At 37.9% G+C, this 14,375-nt stretch overlaps 1 protein-coding gene and 2 pseudogenes across 2 annotated transcripts; 2 read left to right on the forward strand and 1 right to left on the reverse strand.

Moving 5' to 3' along the window:
* Positions 1–2,143: 2,143 nt before the first annotated feature.
* On the reverse strand, positions 2,144–3,733 carry LOC106329804 (annotated as a pseudogene).
* A 1,519-nt stretch (positions 3,734–5,252) lies between these two features.
* On the forward strand, positions 5,253–8,397 carry LOC106329391 (putative aminoacrylate hydrolase RutD). Of its 2 annotated transcripts, XM_013768035.1 has the most exons (12): positions 5,253–5,473; positions 5,553–5,745; positions 5,921–6,003; positions 6,118–6,218; positions 6,318–6,413; positions 6,647–6,700; positions 6,783–6,931; positions 7,056–7,173; positions 7,642–7,729; positions 7,833–7,877; positions 7,947–8,068; positions 8,146–8,397. In XM_013768035.1, the coding sequence occupies exons 1-11, from the start codon at positions 5,350–5,352 to the stop codon at positions 8,027–8,029; spliced, it is 1,134 nt and encodes a 377-aa protein (XP_013623489.1). In that variant the 5' UTR covers positions 5,253–5,349; the 3' UTR covers positions 8,030–8,068; positions 8,146–8,397. The 2 variants fall into 2 exon arrangements, with proteins under 2 accessions (XP_013623489.1, XP_013623487.1); XM_013768033.1 differs by having other exon boundaries at positions 7,833–8,068.
* A 4,536-nt stretch (positions 8,398–12,933) lies between these two features.
* Positions 12,934–13,843, forward strand: LOC106329805 (annotated as a pseudogene).
* The last annotated feature ends 532 nt before the right edge of the window (positions 13,844–14,375 follow it).

The following is a 14,375-nucleotide window of genomic DNA, read 5'->3' on the forward strand; positions in this document are numbered from 1 at the left end:
AAACATCCAACTTGTCCTTGCACCCCATAATTCTCCATGTGAGGCTGACCAGAAAAACCATTGAAAAAGTTGTAAGACACATTAATTAAAACTGGAACAGCAGAGAAAGATGTCGTGAGTGATGTTTGTGGATTTTCTCTTCCACCAGTCCACTCAGATGCCTCTTCATGTGTTTGAAGCTCTTGTGCAATGCAAATGATCTCATTGCTATCTCGGGTAATGTTGTTTTTAGCTCCCAGACTTAGTTCTTTACCCCCGTGACCATTCACCACATCACTTCTAATTGTTGTCTCCATACGACCATTCACAACTGAGGCTTGAGTCGCTTGCACAACACTCCTCTCTTGCCCTCGGAATCGGATCGAGCCCAGGTTTCCCAGCGATAGCATGAACTCATTAGGCTCTTTTTTCTCCAAAAGAAACTCTATTTGCTTTCCCACAAAACCTTCCGTTGAGAAAACACACAAGTGGCTCACTACAGCACAAGGCCTTTGAGAGCGATAAGAATATGTTATATGATACATGCAGGGAAACAGAGTAGAGTAGGAGGACACGTGGAGGCAAAAGAGGCAGTCTGTTGGAGTGATACCAACAAGTAGACGACACGTGGCAGATGTTTTCTTTACAGTTTTTAGGATTAAGAAAAATAGTTGTTGTGATTCTTAATTATCGTTCTCTTCTAAGAAGTTAATTCGATTTGTACTTGATATTCAGTGTCTGGGAAGGTTGATTATCTTCATCGATCTTCTGCAATTGAATATACGATTCTTTGTTTGTGAGAACATTGATTCGTTGATAGAGGTTTTCATACGAGGATACTCTATCAAGAAACAGAAGACTCCATCGATGAGAGAGAGAGTGTGTGTGAAGCTCTTCGTTCGTTTAAAGATGTAAGTTGTAGCCGCGGTTCCGCCGAGTGGAGAAGAAGATAAACGCGGGTGATATCTTATCAATAACTACTGAGATGAATAGAAATCTTACAAATTAGGCCCAAAGTTTCTAAATTGTGCTAAATCGTCGCATTTGCATAGTGTGGGGCTTCTAATTAATTTCATACAACCACAAAACTTTATTAATTTCCTTATAAAATTCAAATTATGGTTTAAACATAAAACCGGATTATACGAACTTGTAGATTTTTGAAACCACGTAATCAGTCAAATATTCACCTGACTGAACTTGTAGTGCATAAACATCGCCTATTTTTCTGCACTACATGAATCTTGTTATAACTTATCTTGATCATTGCTTAGACTCTCTTGGTCTCAAAAGCTTTAGAACAATCATAGTTTATATCTTTGAAATTATATAATTCTTCTTTGGTGTTAACTGTTTATCATTTATGCACTTTTGCTGACTCAATAAAACATTGTAATAAATAAATAAAAACAATAGGGTAAACTACATGATAAAAATAAAAAAAAGAAACCGTGCACATTATCATATGAATTTCTCTCCATGAAAATAATATTTCCAAATTATGCATTCCGATATAATAATATATTTTGGAAAGTGGGCAAAACAGAATAAACTTTTTGGTTTCTAATGTATCCTCTGATCGATCGCACCCGATGCAGATTCTAATTAATCATATGCTTTGTGCAACAAAGTTTGAATCCCTTTCTTGTATAATACCAACCTTAGCCGGTGAGAAACCTCCACCAAACACCATATTTTTTACCGGATACTCCAACACTAATCCATAACATCTTCTACCATCCAGTGTTCTTGCTATATTCTCTGTTCACTTGTTGAGTTTAGCTCAAGTCAACGGGGTTTGTAAGAAGTAAAACTGGTGATTCTGATTGGAATTAAAGTGTTTTTTCATAGCCAGGTTCGCAATTGAATCGGTTTTGTGGATTTAAGTGACTCATTAGCGGTTCAGTTTTGACGATCATGATTCATGACCATGATAAGATGATATTAGCTGTTTTGCGGTTTCAGCAAATTGGAAAGTTTTAATATAATTAGTTTACTATTGTTAATAAATTATGTTTGTCTGCAAAATGTTCAGCAAAAAGAAAAAAAATGTTCTTTAGTAATAAACTATGTCTAATTAATAAGGATGTCGCTAATGGCTCAATCAGACTAACATCATGAACTGAATATTCAGAATTCAAATAGCAAAAATCATTATGGCCTTACAAGTTACAACCTGGTAACCAACACCATGAAAAACTAGCACGCATAATCACTTTGTTGTTACGCAAACTCATCACAAAGCCTTACTTGTTCTCTGTTCCAATCAAAGACGACTTCACATTTGGCAGAGCCTCTTGGAATTTTGAGGAGTTTCTTAACCAAGTCATATTTTTTTGATGAACAATCATTCTTATGCAAACGTAGAGTGAGTTTCTTGAGGATTGCAGAATTTTCAAGGATATACCTTGCTAGGTTCATTTCTCCAACAAGTCTTGAGAGTGTGACATTGAAATCAACAAACTCTAGAGACGATAGTAAACACTCAGGCACATAAGAAATATCTATTTCATCCATATATTGCAAGTGCTGTTTCTGATGAAAATCAGCGTCCCGTTCCTGAGGAAATAAACAGAGGATTAAAACGCAGTGAAAATAAAAGAATAGCAGAATCTTCATATAGATAGAGATGGAAAAAAAATGTTATAGGGTTTAGCATATCACCACCAAGCTGAGGGACTTGGTGGTTTGGGCAGCTCTTAAGAATGGTTGGTAACCATTTCGAATATGAATAGCCCTAACAAGAAAGAAAATTAACCTGGGTCAGAAAAAACTTTCTGGATTGAAAATGTACAGGAATTGACATTGTATATACCTTGAAAGTGTCTCCAGATAACATCATATGCCTTATAACCTTGGAAATGCTGGAGAGAAAACTGCAGAATCTATTTATATTTGAATAAAGATTTGCTTCATCAAAATCCCAAAAACTTAACACGGGATCAATAACTAATTTGACGTTGGTATCCGTATTGGTTATCGTAAATCTTTCAAATAGGTTAGCTTTGATGTTCAAAAACCCTAGTCGAGGAGCATCGATCACAAGTGACGACCCACTAAAGTGGCCTTGTATACTGAGCTTCTTCAACGACTTAGAGAGCACTCGTAAGACTTTTACATTATGATTCAGACATCCATAAATGTCCAACTCCTCTAGGACAGGGCGGGACGAGAAAAGTCTCTCGAAAGTGGCCTCATTGGGATTCAACATACTCAATAAGTGCAAAGTCTTCAGACAAGGTAAGGAAATAAACTCCGAATCAGGCAAGAGCACGTCAAGGAGTTTTAGAGATACTAGTGTCTCACAGATATAAAGGCTTAGGGGCATCCGATGAAAATAATAATTAGTCAATGTGTAAGAATTATAATTTTTTGGACCACACCGAACATCTAGATGCTGAATCTTACGCTTAACTGTGGCATCAATCCATGATGTGACATAAAGAAGAATCATCTCCACCTTCATGATTTATATCAACATTTAACTCGACTTTTTCTATGCATGAAACCCTATCGGAATCGAAAAACCTGTAACCAAAATTAACCAAGGCATCTAAAGCTTGGAAGTCTTGATAATCCAAGTCCAAACGAGGAACCCAAAGCCAGAGAGTCCTCCATCTGGTGGATAGAACACTTGTTCTTACATGGGAAGATGATAAAGTATCTGGCAGATCAAAGGATCAGGAAAATCGCTTATAATATCTTATTCATTCAGCCTCTGAAGCAACTCTTTCGATTTCCCTCTACCAGCCATGTCTTTTATTGTAATATTAAAGACTGTTTTGTCTGCATAATAAATTTAAAACCAAAGTTTCAAAAAGACAATCTGCCTAAACATTCATCGTCTGAGAGAGAAACTAAATCATACTGAGACTAGTCAGCCTAGGGTTTCTTTTTAAACCAAACTGTACCAAGAATGTTTTGACCGAAGGGAATGAAATCACTTACGACTGTAAAATTCGCCGAAGGGAATGGAAATACTTGTCTGGAAATTTGGAATCAGTCGCCGAAATTGGTATAGCACACGGCTCTGAAGGAAATGTTTAATAGGGGTTTCTAGGTCAAAGATTGTAGTTAATAGGTTTTGAGGTCAAAGATGGTAGTTAATAGTCATGTATATCTAATTAATAAAGTGTGTTTCTTACAAAAGCCCAACAATCAATTTTGGCTAGTTTACAATTATTCATAACAAAAGGAATGAGCTTCACGGTTTGTTAGTTTGTTTTAGATTACAGATTAGGCCGCCCAAAGTTTCTACTTGTTAGGAGAACTCAAGTATAGGGCTCAGGATAATATCCTAACCCGAAATTAAAACCTTAATCTGACCTGAAATATCTGAACTGAAACCTGATTTGTTATACAACAAAGAATGGGTATTGAGTTACCAAAAATATATTTATTTTCTTAATTTCAAATGTATTATATCTTTTGTTGATATCTAACATATTTTCTGTGAATTTTTTGGCTCCGATGTCTAACTTAATTTCAATAAATTTACAGACGACCAAAAAAATCTCTTACCTCTGTTTCGCTCGTAAAGCTGAAACAAGCCAAAACTGATGTTCTTAATAACCATGTCGAAACTCAATGAATATTAGAACATAAATGATTAGTCTATTGGTAGTGACTAGTTTCTATTCCAACAACTACCCAAAAGAAAAAGTCCAATGTCTTATCTCTTAGACCGACGCTCCCTTTGTATGGAGTTAAATATGGCCAAAAATGGGGCCTGAAAAAAACGCGTTCGAGCACCAAAAGAAAAAGATCAGCAATTCAGCACAACATTGCTATTGGGAGATTTTTTATCATGATTTTTTTTTTGTTAAAGGATTTGATTTTTTGTAATCATGATATCTCATAAATAAAAGAAAAAAATAAGTTATTATTTCATCAAATATATATCTCAAATATTAAGAGTTTTCTTTAGTCTTTTAAATAATATAATTTGGAATGTTCGTAGATAATGTTTTTCAACATAAAAATATCCATCTAGCAAAATAACAAAAAAAGTTTTTGGTCGAATATTATGGTGGAGAATCTTGCATGGATAAATCCCATTGACGTAGTAGTATTTATTTCTGGTGTTGCTTTCCACACGTGCTATTTTTCAAACACACAAGTAATTGTCGTTAACAAAATTTGACCGTCGACTTTCTAGATATTACCCGCCATCCAGCCGACCAATCTTACGTGGCAGTCCCAACCTCCACCCACAACTAAACCGGAACAAACCACCCCAACTCCATCGCCGTCCAACCTCTTTATAAAGAAGAAAATAAAAGTATCTTCTCGTCTTCTTATTCCTGTTGCTGAACCCGAATAACATCAGCCCAGATTTCTCAGGAAGACAAACATCATTGAGCGAAAACGATGCCGTATTGCGAGGTCGTGAAAGAACAAGTCGTCGACGCAGAGACGACGCTGAACAATGCGGGGGTTAAGATATTCTACAGAACGTACGGTCATGGTCCTACCAAAGCTCTTCTCATCATAGGTAGAACTCTCTTTCTCCGAGCTTGACTTCAATTGGGTTTTCGATTTAAATGCTTAAAGTTTTCTCCTTTTTCGTTCAGGTTTAGCTGGAACACATGAATCATGGGGTCCTCAAATCATGGGATTAACAGGGACGGATAAACCCAACGACGAAGAAGGCGAAGATGGAATCGTTTCTGATGATTCAGGAATCGGCCAAGGCATGGAGGTCTGTGCTTTCGACAATCGTGGTATGGGTCGAAGCTCCGTGCCCTCCCACAAATCTGACTACACGTAAGAACCTGTCTGTAGTTAGAGAGCTGGTCGGAGTTATAGACAATTAAGAGTTTATATTTATTTATTTTTTGTTGTATATAATTAAAATTTTTCCAATTTTTTGGGAGTAGACCCTTTCTTTTTACTTCGATTCAACAAATTGTGAAGTTAGTTTTTGTTTGTATCCTCTCAGAACAACTATAATGGCAAAGGATGCAATTAGTTTATTGGATCATTTGGGATGGGAAAGAGCTCACATTATTGGGCACTCGATGGGTAAGTTTTTTTTTCCAGACAATTCAAGGGACTTTTGTTTCTTCTTACACAAGTCTTGTTTTCTTCCTTCTTAGTTCTTATTGTAGTTCTCTTGGTGGCTTTTTGATGAAACAGGAGCAATGATAGCTTGTAAGTTAGCTGCAATGGTGCCGGAACGGATTCTTTCTCTAGCGTTGCTTAACGTTACAGGTGGAGGTTTCGAGTGTTTTCCCAAGGTACGCTTGAATCTAACACATGGCGCTGTTTCATATGTGTTGTTGGATCTTTTTGGTTTATTATATGAAAAAAAAACGATTTGTTTTTATGTGCTACAGCTTGACAGGTTAACGCTTTCCATTGCGATACGTTTCTGGATGGCAAAGACCCCTAAACAAAGGGCTAAAGTTGATTTGGACACACATTATTCTCAGGTGGGAGATATTCGGTGTGGTGTGCTTAAATTCTATAAGAACCAAATTGACACAGAACAGTTGCTTAGTAGATTTGATGATTAGACTGGCTTGTATTGTTGGAGGAATGTTTTATTACAAATTCTTTGTATGGAAAAATTTGGCACTGTCTTTCTCTGTTGTGGTTGTTATAGGCGATCAGATGATTGCTTTGGTTTACTTTGGTTACAAAATTCTATGTGTCATACATGCAGGATTTTCTAGCAGAACGAGTAGGAACTAACACAAGGCGGGATGTCTTATATGAGGTGAGCATACTTGTTTCATGCGGAGAAAAGTACACAGTCGTATGATCTAAGAGGAATTATATTTTGAGTGATGCGAATGCAGCAATACGTAAAAGGAATATCAGAAACTGGAATGCAGTCCAAGGACGGGCTTGACGGCCAGCTTAATGCGTGTTGGTTACACAAAATCACAAAACCAGAGATCGAACGGATCCGCTCTGCTGGATTTCTTGTCTCGGTCATTCACGGAAGGTATGTGACAACGGATGCAGTTAGAATAGGATCATCTCATGCTCACAGTTGCGATCTAGTTTAAAGAATCTTTACATATACACAACGGTTGATTTTGAGTATTGTGGTGGGGGTTTATATGCAGACATGATGTCATTGCTCAGATACGTCACGCGAGAAGATTGGCGCAGAGGCTGTATCCTGTTGCTCGAATGGTGGATCTTCATGGTGGTCATCTTGTTAGCCACGAGAGAACAGAGGAGGTACTGTTTTGCCCTATTTACTCATATCTTAATGTCTCTGTCTCTCTTGCGTCTGATGTATATAAAGACTTGAACACTAATGAGTTTTTGCTTCTTTAATCTCCTCCAAACTGCAGTAAATGTTTGTAGTTCTCATACTCAGATTACTATAACTTATCGATAAACATATAAGATTGAAACAAAATCAGATTATTAGTCTTAAAAAAATAAGAACAAGTTGACTATAAATCAGATTATTTCTCTCAACTTCTGTAGTAAAGTAATCATATTGCTACATAAACCTCGTACTGTTAGTTTTAATAGCAAACTATAAAGACTTACCAGGCTCTTGAGTTCTTTGTAAGAATAGCATTGCTATAATATAATAGTTCTTGAGGAAACAACTGCTCTTGTCAGTATCTTTCTTATCTATCTCCTCAGAACCTGGAAATAAAGGATTTAACATACATTACTGATCAATTTTTGCAGGTTAATAAATCTCTTGTGGAGTTAATAAAGGCGTCAGGAATGAAGAAAACACCAACCGATTGGACTAACCTCACCCCTGAAACTCCCGGTATAAGAGTTACACAGTTATCCATTCTTGTAGACCACTCTTATTCTATTGAAGGTTGTTCTGAGACTAATATCAGTGTACCATTATCAACGTTTCCTTTCAGGTTATTTCAAGAGGAGAATAGCATTGATTAGAACCTCATCAGAAGGCAAGAATGCAGCCTCTCCTCCATCTTTCATTGTGGAAAAGTTTCATCGATGTCTACTTTTCCTCTTAGGGCTTCTGGTTTTTGTATTTGAACATGCAAGAAGAGCTTTCAGGGTCGTCAAACCCGTCAAAGTTGGGCCTTGTCTCACATAACAACAACACACCTATCACACATTTTAACTCATCAGACCGGTAAGCTCCTCACTGCTTTAACTATGACTAGTAGAACTTTAGCAACTAGACTTATCCTAAACAGAGTTTTTGTACAGACAATTATGCAGTTCTCCAATGATCAAGCTGATGAAAACATAAAGATAAGTTTGCTGCAAACAGAAGCTAGAGAAAGCGACCACTGCTTGTACATGGAAGAGATGATAATAATACAAAACTGTTGATATATACATGTATAGAGAAATCATTTCACAAGGAACATTTGCTGTAATTTACTACCTTGATTGAAAATGTAATATGTAAAATACAAGACATAAAAATCTCAATTGAGACTTTTACATGTATTTTTACAAGTTCTATATGATAATGGTTATCTCTATAACGGATTAAACGCTTTAAAATATACTAGAATAAGAATAACCACTAAGAAAACAACACAATCAAATGCAGTTGAAATTCTTGGTCTTTGATTAAACATTCTATGTTTTATGAATCTTCACCATGTTGTTGTAATATATGAAAAGACATGTATGTCTAGTATCCAAGTCACACGATCACCAATGTATGTAACACAATATATAAGAACTCTTCTTATTAATCTCTCGAGGAAACTCTCTCAAAACCTCAAGCTCTCAACTCTCACAACTAGATCATCTCATGATCTCTCATATATATATATCTCTATATTTCCTAAACTCATTAGGACTTATTAATTATAAGTTTCCTAAACTCTTATAGATAAACCTAACACAAATAGGAAACTTATAACTTAAGCATTCTTCAAGCTTACCCAACATTCTCCCTCTTAAGCTTGAAACCTTCTTGTGACAACTCTTGCATTCCAATGAAGTCTCTCATCTCTTTGAACTTGATCCTTCCTAGTGCCTTGGTAAGAATATCCGCCTTTTGCTCAGTACCAGGTACATGCTCAACTTCTATGAGCTCTCTTTCAACACATTCTCTTATAAAATGGTACCTAGAGTGTATGTGTTTACTTCTCCCATGGAAGACTGGATTCCTTGTCAAGGCAATGGCGGACTGATTGTCGATCCTGATGGTGATCTTCTCTCTTTCTCGACCCGTGACCTCGCTTAGCAAATCCCTCAACCAGATCGCCTGTCTTGCAGCTTCTGTCCCGGCCATAAACTCGGCTTCACAACTTAATAGTGCAACGGTGTCTTGCTTCTGTGAACACCAGGTTATAGGACTCTCTCCTAAATAAAAGATGTGTCCGGTTGTGCTTCTTCCATCGTCAGGATCAACGTTGTAGCTGCTGTCACTATACCCAAGCAATCTTGGTATCTTTGTACATCTCTCAAAGACCAGGCCGTAGCTTGCGCTTCCTTGTAGATAACGCAAGCATTGCTTCAACGCAACACCATGAGACTCCCTTGGACTATGCATGTAACGGCTCAATACACCCACACCAAAAGATAGGTCGGGCCTTGTGTGTAGTAAGTATCGTAAACATCCGATACTCCTTCTGCCCAATATGGAGTTGATTTTGAAGAAGTTTTTGCGCCAGTAGCATCTGATCTTCGTTACAAACAGCTTCACTTGTGCTCTGTTTTAAACCAGAGCTTATCCTTCCAGAAGCTTCCTCTGTTTCTTCTCCGCTTGTGATTGCCTTAGGAGCCAAGCTTGCTTCACCATTTTCTCCAAACACGCTGTCTGTAACAACAAAGCTCCCGCCGTTTTCTTTTTCTGTCTCTTCTTTATTCCAGTTCCAACTTCTCTCTTCATCGAAAACGACATCTCGACTCACAATGATTCTTCGTGTGTTTGGATCAAATAGACGATATGCTTTTGATCCAGGTTCCGTACCAAGATGCACCAACATTCGTGACCGATCATCAAGTTTCTTCAAGTGTACTCCCTCTATCTTTGCATACCCTACGCATCCAAAAACTCGTATGTGGCTTATGTTCGGTCGTTTTCCACGCAACATCTCATAAGGAGTCTTATCATTCAAGGCTCTTGTTGCTACTCGGTTAATGAGGTAAGTAGCATGTCTTATGGCTTCTCCCCAAAGATAATTTGGCATTGACATGTGTTTGAGAAGACTTCTTGCCATCTCCATTAAGGTTCGATTCCTTCTCTCGACCACGCCATTCTGCTGTGGCGTGTAAGGCGCAGTAAGATGTCTCCTTATCCCTGCTCCTTCGCAATAACCATCAAACTCGTGGCTTACAAACTCTCCTCCTCTGTCTGTTCTGAAGGTTTGTATTTTCTCTCCTATCTCCTTTTCAACTATGATTCTTAACTTCTTGAATTTGCTGAAAGCCTCACTTTTCTCCTTTAGCAACATCGACCACATATACCTTGTGTGATCATCAATAACAACGAAGATGTATCGGTTACCAGCTTGTGTCATCGGTGATATGGGACCGCAAAGATCCCCATGAAGTAACTCTAGCGCCTTTGTAGCTCGGTATGAGGTAGATTTTGGAAAGGCTTGTCTTGCTTGTTTCCCAAGTAAACAAGAACCACACACTTTCTTCTCTATAAAACCCTTAGATATACCTTCAACGAGTTCCTTCTGCATCATGTTCCGGATAGTCTCCGTATTTATATGCCCCAATCTCTCATGCCATCTACTTGACTCGTCTTCTGCCTTTGAGTAAAGACAGGTTCCTCCTTTTATACCCATACGCACCTTGTATAGTCTATTTGTCGACCTTTTAGCTGAAACTAATAGCTTCCCGGTTTGATCACGCATTGTTAATAACTCTCCACGGAGTCTTATGTCACAACCAGCTTCTGTTGCTTGTCCCAAACTGATGATGTTACTTTTTAGCTCCGGAATGAAGTAAACATCGGTCATCCTTCTCGAATCTCCATTCATATCAGTGAATGAGATTGTGCCTTTGCCTTTGATATCTATACGAGAGTCATCTCCAAAACGTACCTTTCCAGAGATCGTATCATCGAGTTTTGAAAAATACCTTAGATCTCCAGTCATGTGATTCGATGCTCCGTTGTCAAGATACCAAATGTTTTCTCCTCGACTATTGCTTTCGTACTTTTCTGGCAGCACCTTCTTCTCATTTAGGAACACTATCTCATGCATCATGAGCTCGTCGGCTTCCTGTGTCTCTGCATTATCAACTTCTTGAGCTTCCTGCAACTTCAATAAGAGCTCCGGACATTGGGCCACAAAGTGACCAAGCTTATCACATCGATAGCAAGTAATGTGAGATGCGTCTCTGTTTTCTCCTCTTCCTCCGCCTCCATTATAGTTTCTTCCTCCGTTATAACGACCACGACCTCTTCCTTGACCAAAGAAGCGTCCTCCACGACCTCTTCCCCTATATGGATCATTGTACTCACGATTTCCTCCATCGGAGTATTTCCTCGACCAAAGAAGCGTCCTCCACGACCTCTGCCCCTATATGGATCATTGTACTCACGATTTCCTCCATCGTAGTAAGGTCGAGAAGAGTGGTCGCCTTGAGGTCTAGCAGAATGGCTAGTTTGTCCTTCATTACTTGCGTATAATAGCTTTTGTCCTTTATCATCTTCTTCTTGGTTTTCTTCGCTGATCCGTTCTTCATATGCCTTTAGGCGTCCAAGAATATCTTCAAAGCTTGTTGTGTTAAGATCAAGCACTTGTTCTAGTGAGGCAACAATCTGTATAAACTTCTTTCGCGGAAGACTTGAAAGAAATTTCTTAACAATCTTTGCTTCTTCGATTGTTGATCCTAGAGCAGCGGATTTTGATGCTAACTCAGACAACTTTCCACCAAAATCATCAATACTCTCTGTTTCTTTCATCTTTAAACGATCAAAATCAGACATTAGTGTTTGAAGCCTAGCTTCCTTCACACGCTCCGCTCCTACGTGCCTTGTCTTAATAGCATCCCATGCTTGTTTTGCCATGTCGAACTCTCCGACTTGCATTATAAGACTTTCCGGTATTGATTGGAACAGCAGAGCCAGCGCTAAGTTGTTCTTCTCGGTGTTAGGAGCTTCTGTCTCCACTGCTTCCCAAGCTTTATGCACCTTAAGAAGTATCTTCATCCTTACGGCCCATACAGTATAATTCGTCGTAGTAAGCATCGGACATTGTATTGAAGACGTTCCTCCCCCCTTAGGTTTTTCTACTGCCGCAACTATATCTCCCATGATTGAATCGAATTGCTCTGATACCAAATCTAGTATCCAAGTCACACGATCACCAATGTATGTAACACAATATATAAGAACTCTTCTTATTAATCTCTTGAGGAAACTCTCTCAAAACCTCAAGCTCTCAACTCTCACAACTAGATCATCTCATGATCTCTCATATATATATATATCTCTATATTTCCTAAACTCATTAGGACTTATTAATTATAAGTTTCCTAAACTCTTATAGATAAACCTAACACAAATAGGAAACTTATAACTTAATCATTCTTCAAGCTTACCCAACAGTATGAAGGTTATAGCTTCTAGGTACAAAACAAGAGCTAGTTCTAAAAGTAAGTACAAAGAAAACAGAACAAAGAGATGAGAAGAGGACATGCCTGATACTGCTTCTGTCTGAAACCACAGCTCATAAATCATCTTCCGTGGATGATGTCTTGTTTTCTTTCTTTTCTTGTAACAGCTTTGTTGAATGATCTTGTTCTGTAAAACTAGAAAGAGCTTTGAGAGAGAGAGAGAGATAGAGCGAAGAGATAGCAAAATGAGTAGAGATTCTGATATGCTCGGAGTAATATTCCTTCATGCAAAATATTCCCACGGCATATACCCTTTCACGACCATTGTTTACGGTGTTATAAGATCATTTCCTCAATTCACGTCGCAATGAAAAGTCTTGGGCCAGTAAGCCCGTTTTGCTGATTCTCTGTTTTCTTATAATAAAGGTTTTTTTGGGGTACAACCTCCGCAGCAGAAACATGGCTGCAACTGCTCCTTGGGATTTGAGCTGGTATGTTCAGCTTCTGGTTTGTTCGTAACGTTTTTTATTACTCTGTATCTGATGATTAAACGTACTGGATTCAATTACTGAAATCTTGGGTCTTGCACGCTTGAAGGAATCTCTTTGATTTTTAGACTCCAAAGTATCGATCTTTACCCACATTAACAGCCTATACGACCTAATTTCATCATCTCCGCTCAATTAGGTTGATTCGCACTCACTTACCTTCTGTAAGGGGTTTGTCGTTTGAGGATCACACTGTTATATACTTAAATGAAATTTGGTTTGTTTTCAATTAGACATTTTTTTTTGGTTAGGGGTTGTGGTTTATCTTATAAGAGTTTTATTTCTTTTTTTTGCTAAATTTGCAGTCACTTGGATGTGAATTTCAAAACGGAACAACATGCTTTCATTGCTTACACATCATTGGCTGTTGATAAAGAGGTTTGAAAGTTTCTCAATTCACTCTTGTTATAGTTTCTTATGCTGTGACCGTTAATGCAGTTGCAGCCTGATAAGGTGAGAAGAGTCATGTCCGTATCAACACAACAAGCTTTCTGTGTAAGTTTCTCAAAGTTAATCATCGGTTAAGACTGATGCCAAATTGGAAATCTTTCGGGTCCGTTTTACGAGTTTTTGATATTTGCTCATTGGATAACTTTTACAAGGCACTTTGAGTCAGTAGAGGCAAGGCTTCTTCGAGCATCGTTCTCTGCGTTTGTAGACGTCCTTACTCTCGCCACAAGAACAATTCGAGAATATGGGCAAGATTAAAACACCAATGTGTAAAAGAAGTTTGATTCTTTCTCTCTGTCCCTTCAAGAATTCAATTATTGTAGTGCTGAATCGGAGGACTGTAAAAACACTTTCAATTTGATATACTTTGTACTGACTCCTAATTAAATTTCTAAACACTTCTAGTTTCATCTTCGTTTTCGTTAGCTCATCGTAAAAACCTACGCTTTTGTGATAAACCCTGATAGTGATAGTATTAGGTCACCCGACTCCATAAACCTGCATGTAGACATATCGACCCAGAAGCTCTCCAAGGCGATCTAATAAACTCATGACACTATGTATTCGTGATTGATTTTCTCAAAATCGTCACACGAGACGTACAAATACACAAAACCAATAAACCAACAAATTGGTTTAACTGGCTTAACCAAAAGAAATGATAATAAGTAAATAAACCAGATAACCAAATCTATAAACTTATCCTGTAAAATAAAATCTAAACACATATATTTTTTTAAACAGCACATAATCCGCGGTTTTATAGGAAGCTGCCTGGAAGTTTCAGTAGCTCTCTACCGCCTATTAATTAACAAAAAAAAAATCTGCCTATAAATAGACGTTTTCATCTCTCTCTCTATCTCATTGAGTTCCATCTCTCTATCTCATTGAGTCCCATCTCTC

This window comes from Brassica oleracea, chromosome C3, assembly GCF_000695525.1.
Source record: "Brassica oleracea var. oleracea cultivar TO1000 chromosome C3, BOL, whole genome shotgun sequence".
Taxonomy (NCBI): domain Eukaryota; kingdom Viridiplantae; phylum Streptophyta; class Magnoliopsida; order Brassicales; family Brassicaceae; genus Brassica; species Brassica oleracea.

What these genes read in the sequence shown, in the direction of transcription:
- LOC106329391 (XM_013768033.1), top strand. Translation starts at nt 5,350, where the DNA reads ATGCCGTATTGCGAGGTCGTGAAAGAACAAGTCGTCGACGCAGAGACG. An exon ending in CAAAGCTCTTCTCATCATAG is followed by an intron (nt 5,474 to 5,552) that starts GTAGAACTCTCT and finishes TTTTTCGTTCAG; the next exon opens with GTTTAGCTGGAACACATGAA. An exon ending in CATTATTGGGCACTCGATGG is followed by an intron (nt 6,004 to 6,117) that starts GTAAGTTTTTTT and finishes TTGATGAAACAG; the next exon opens with GAGCAATGATAGCTTGTAAG.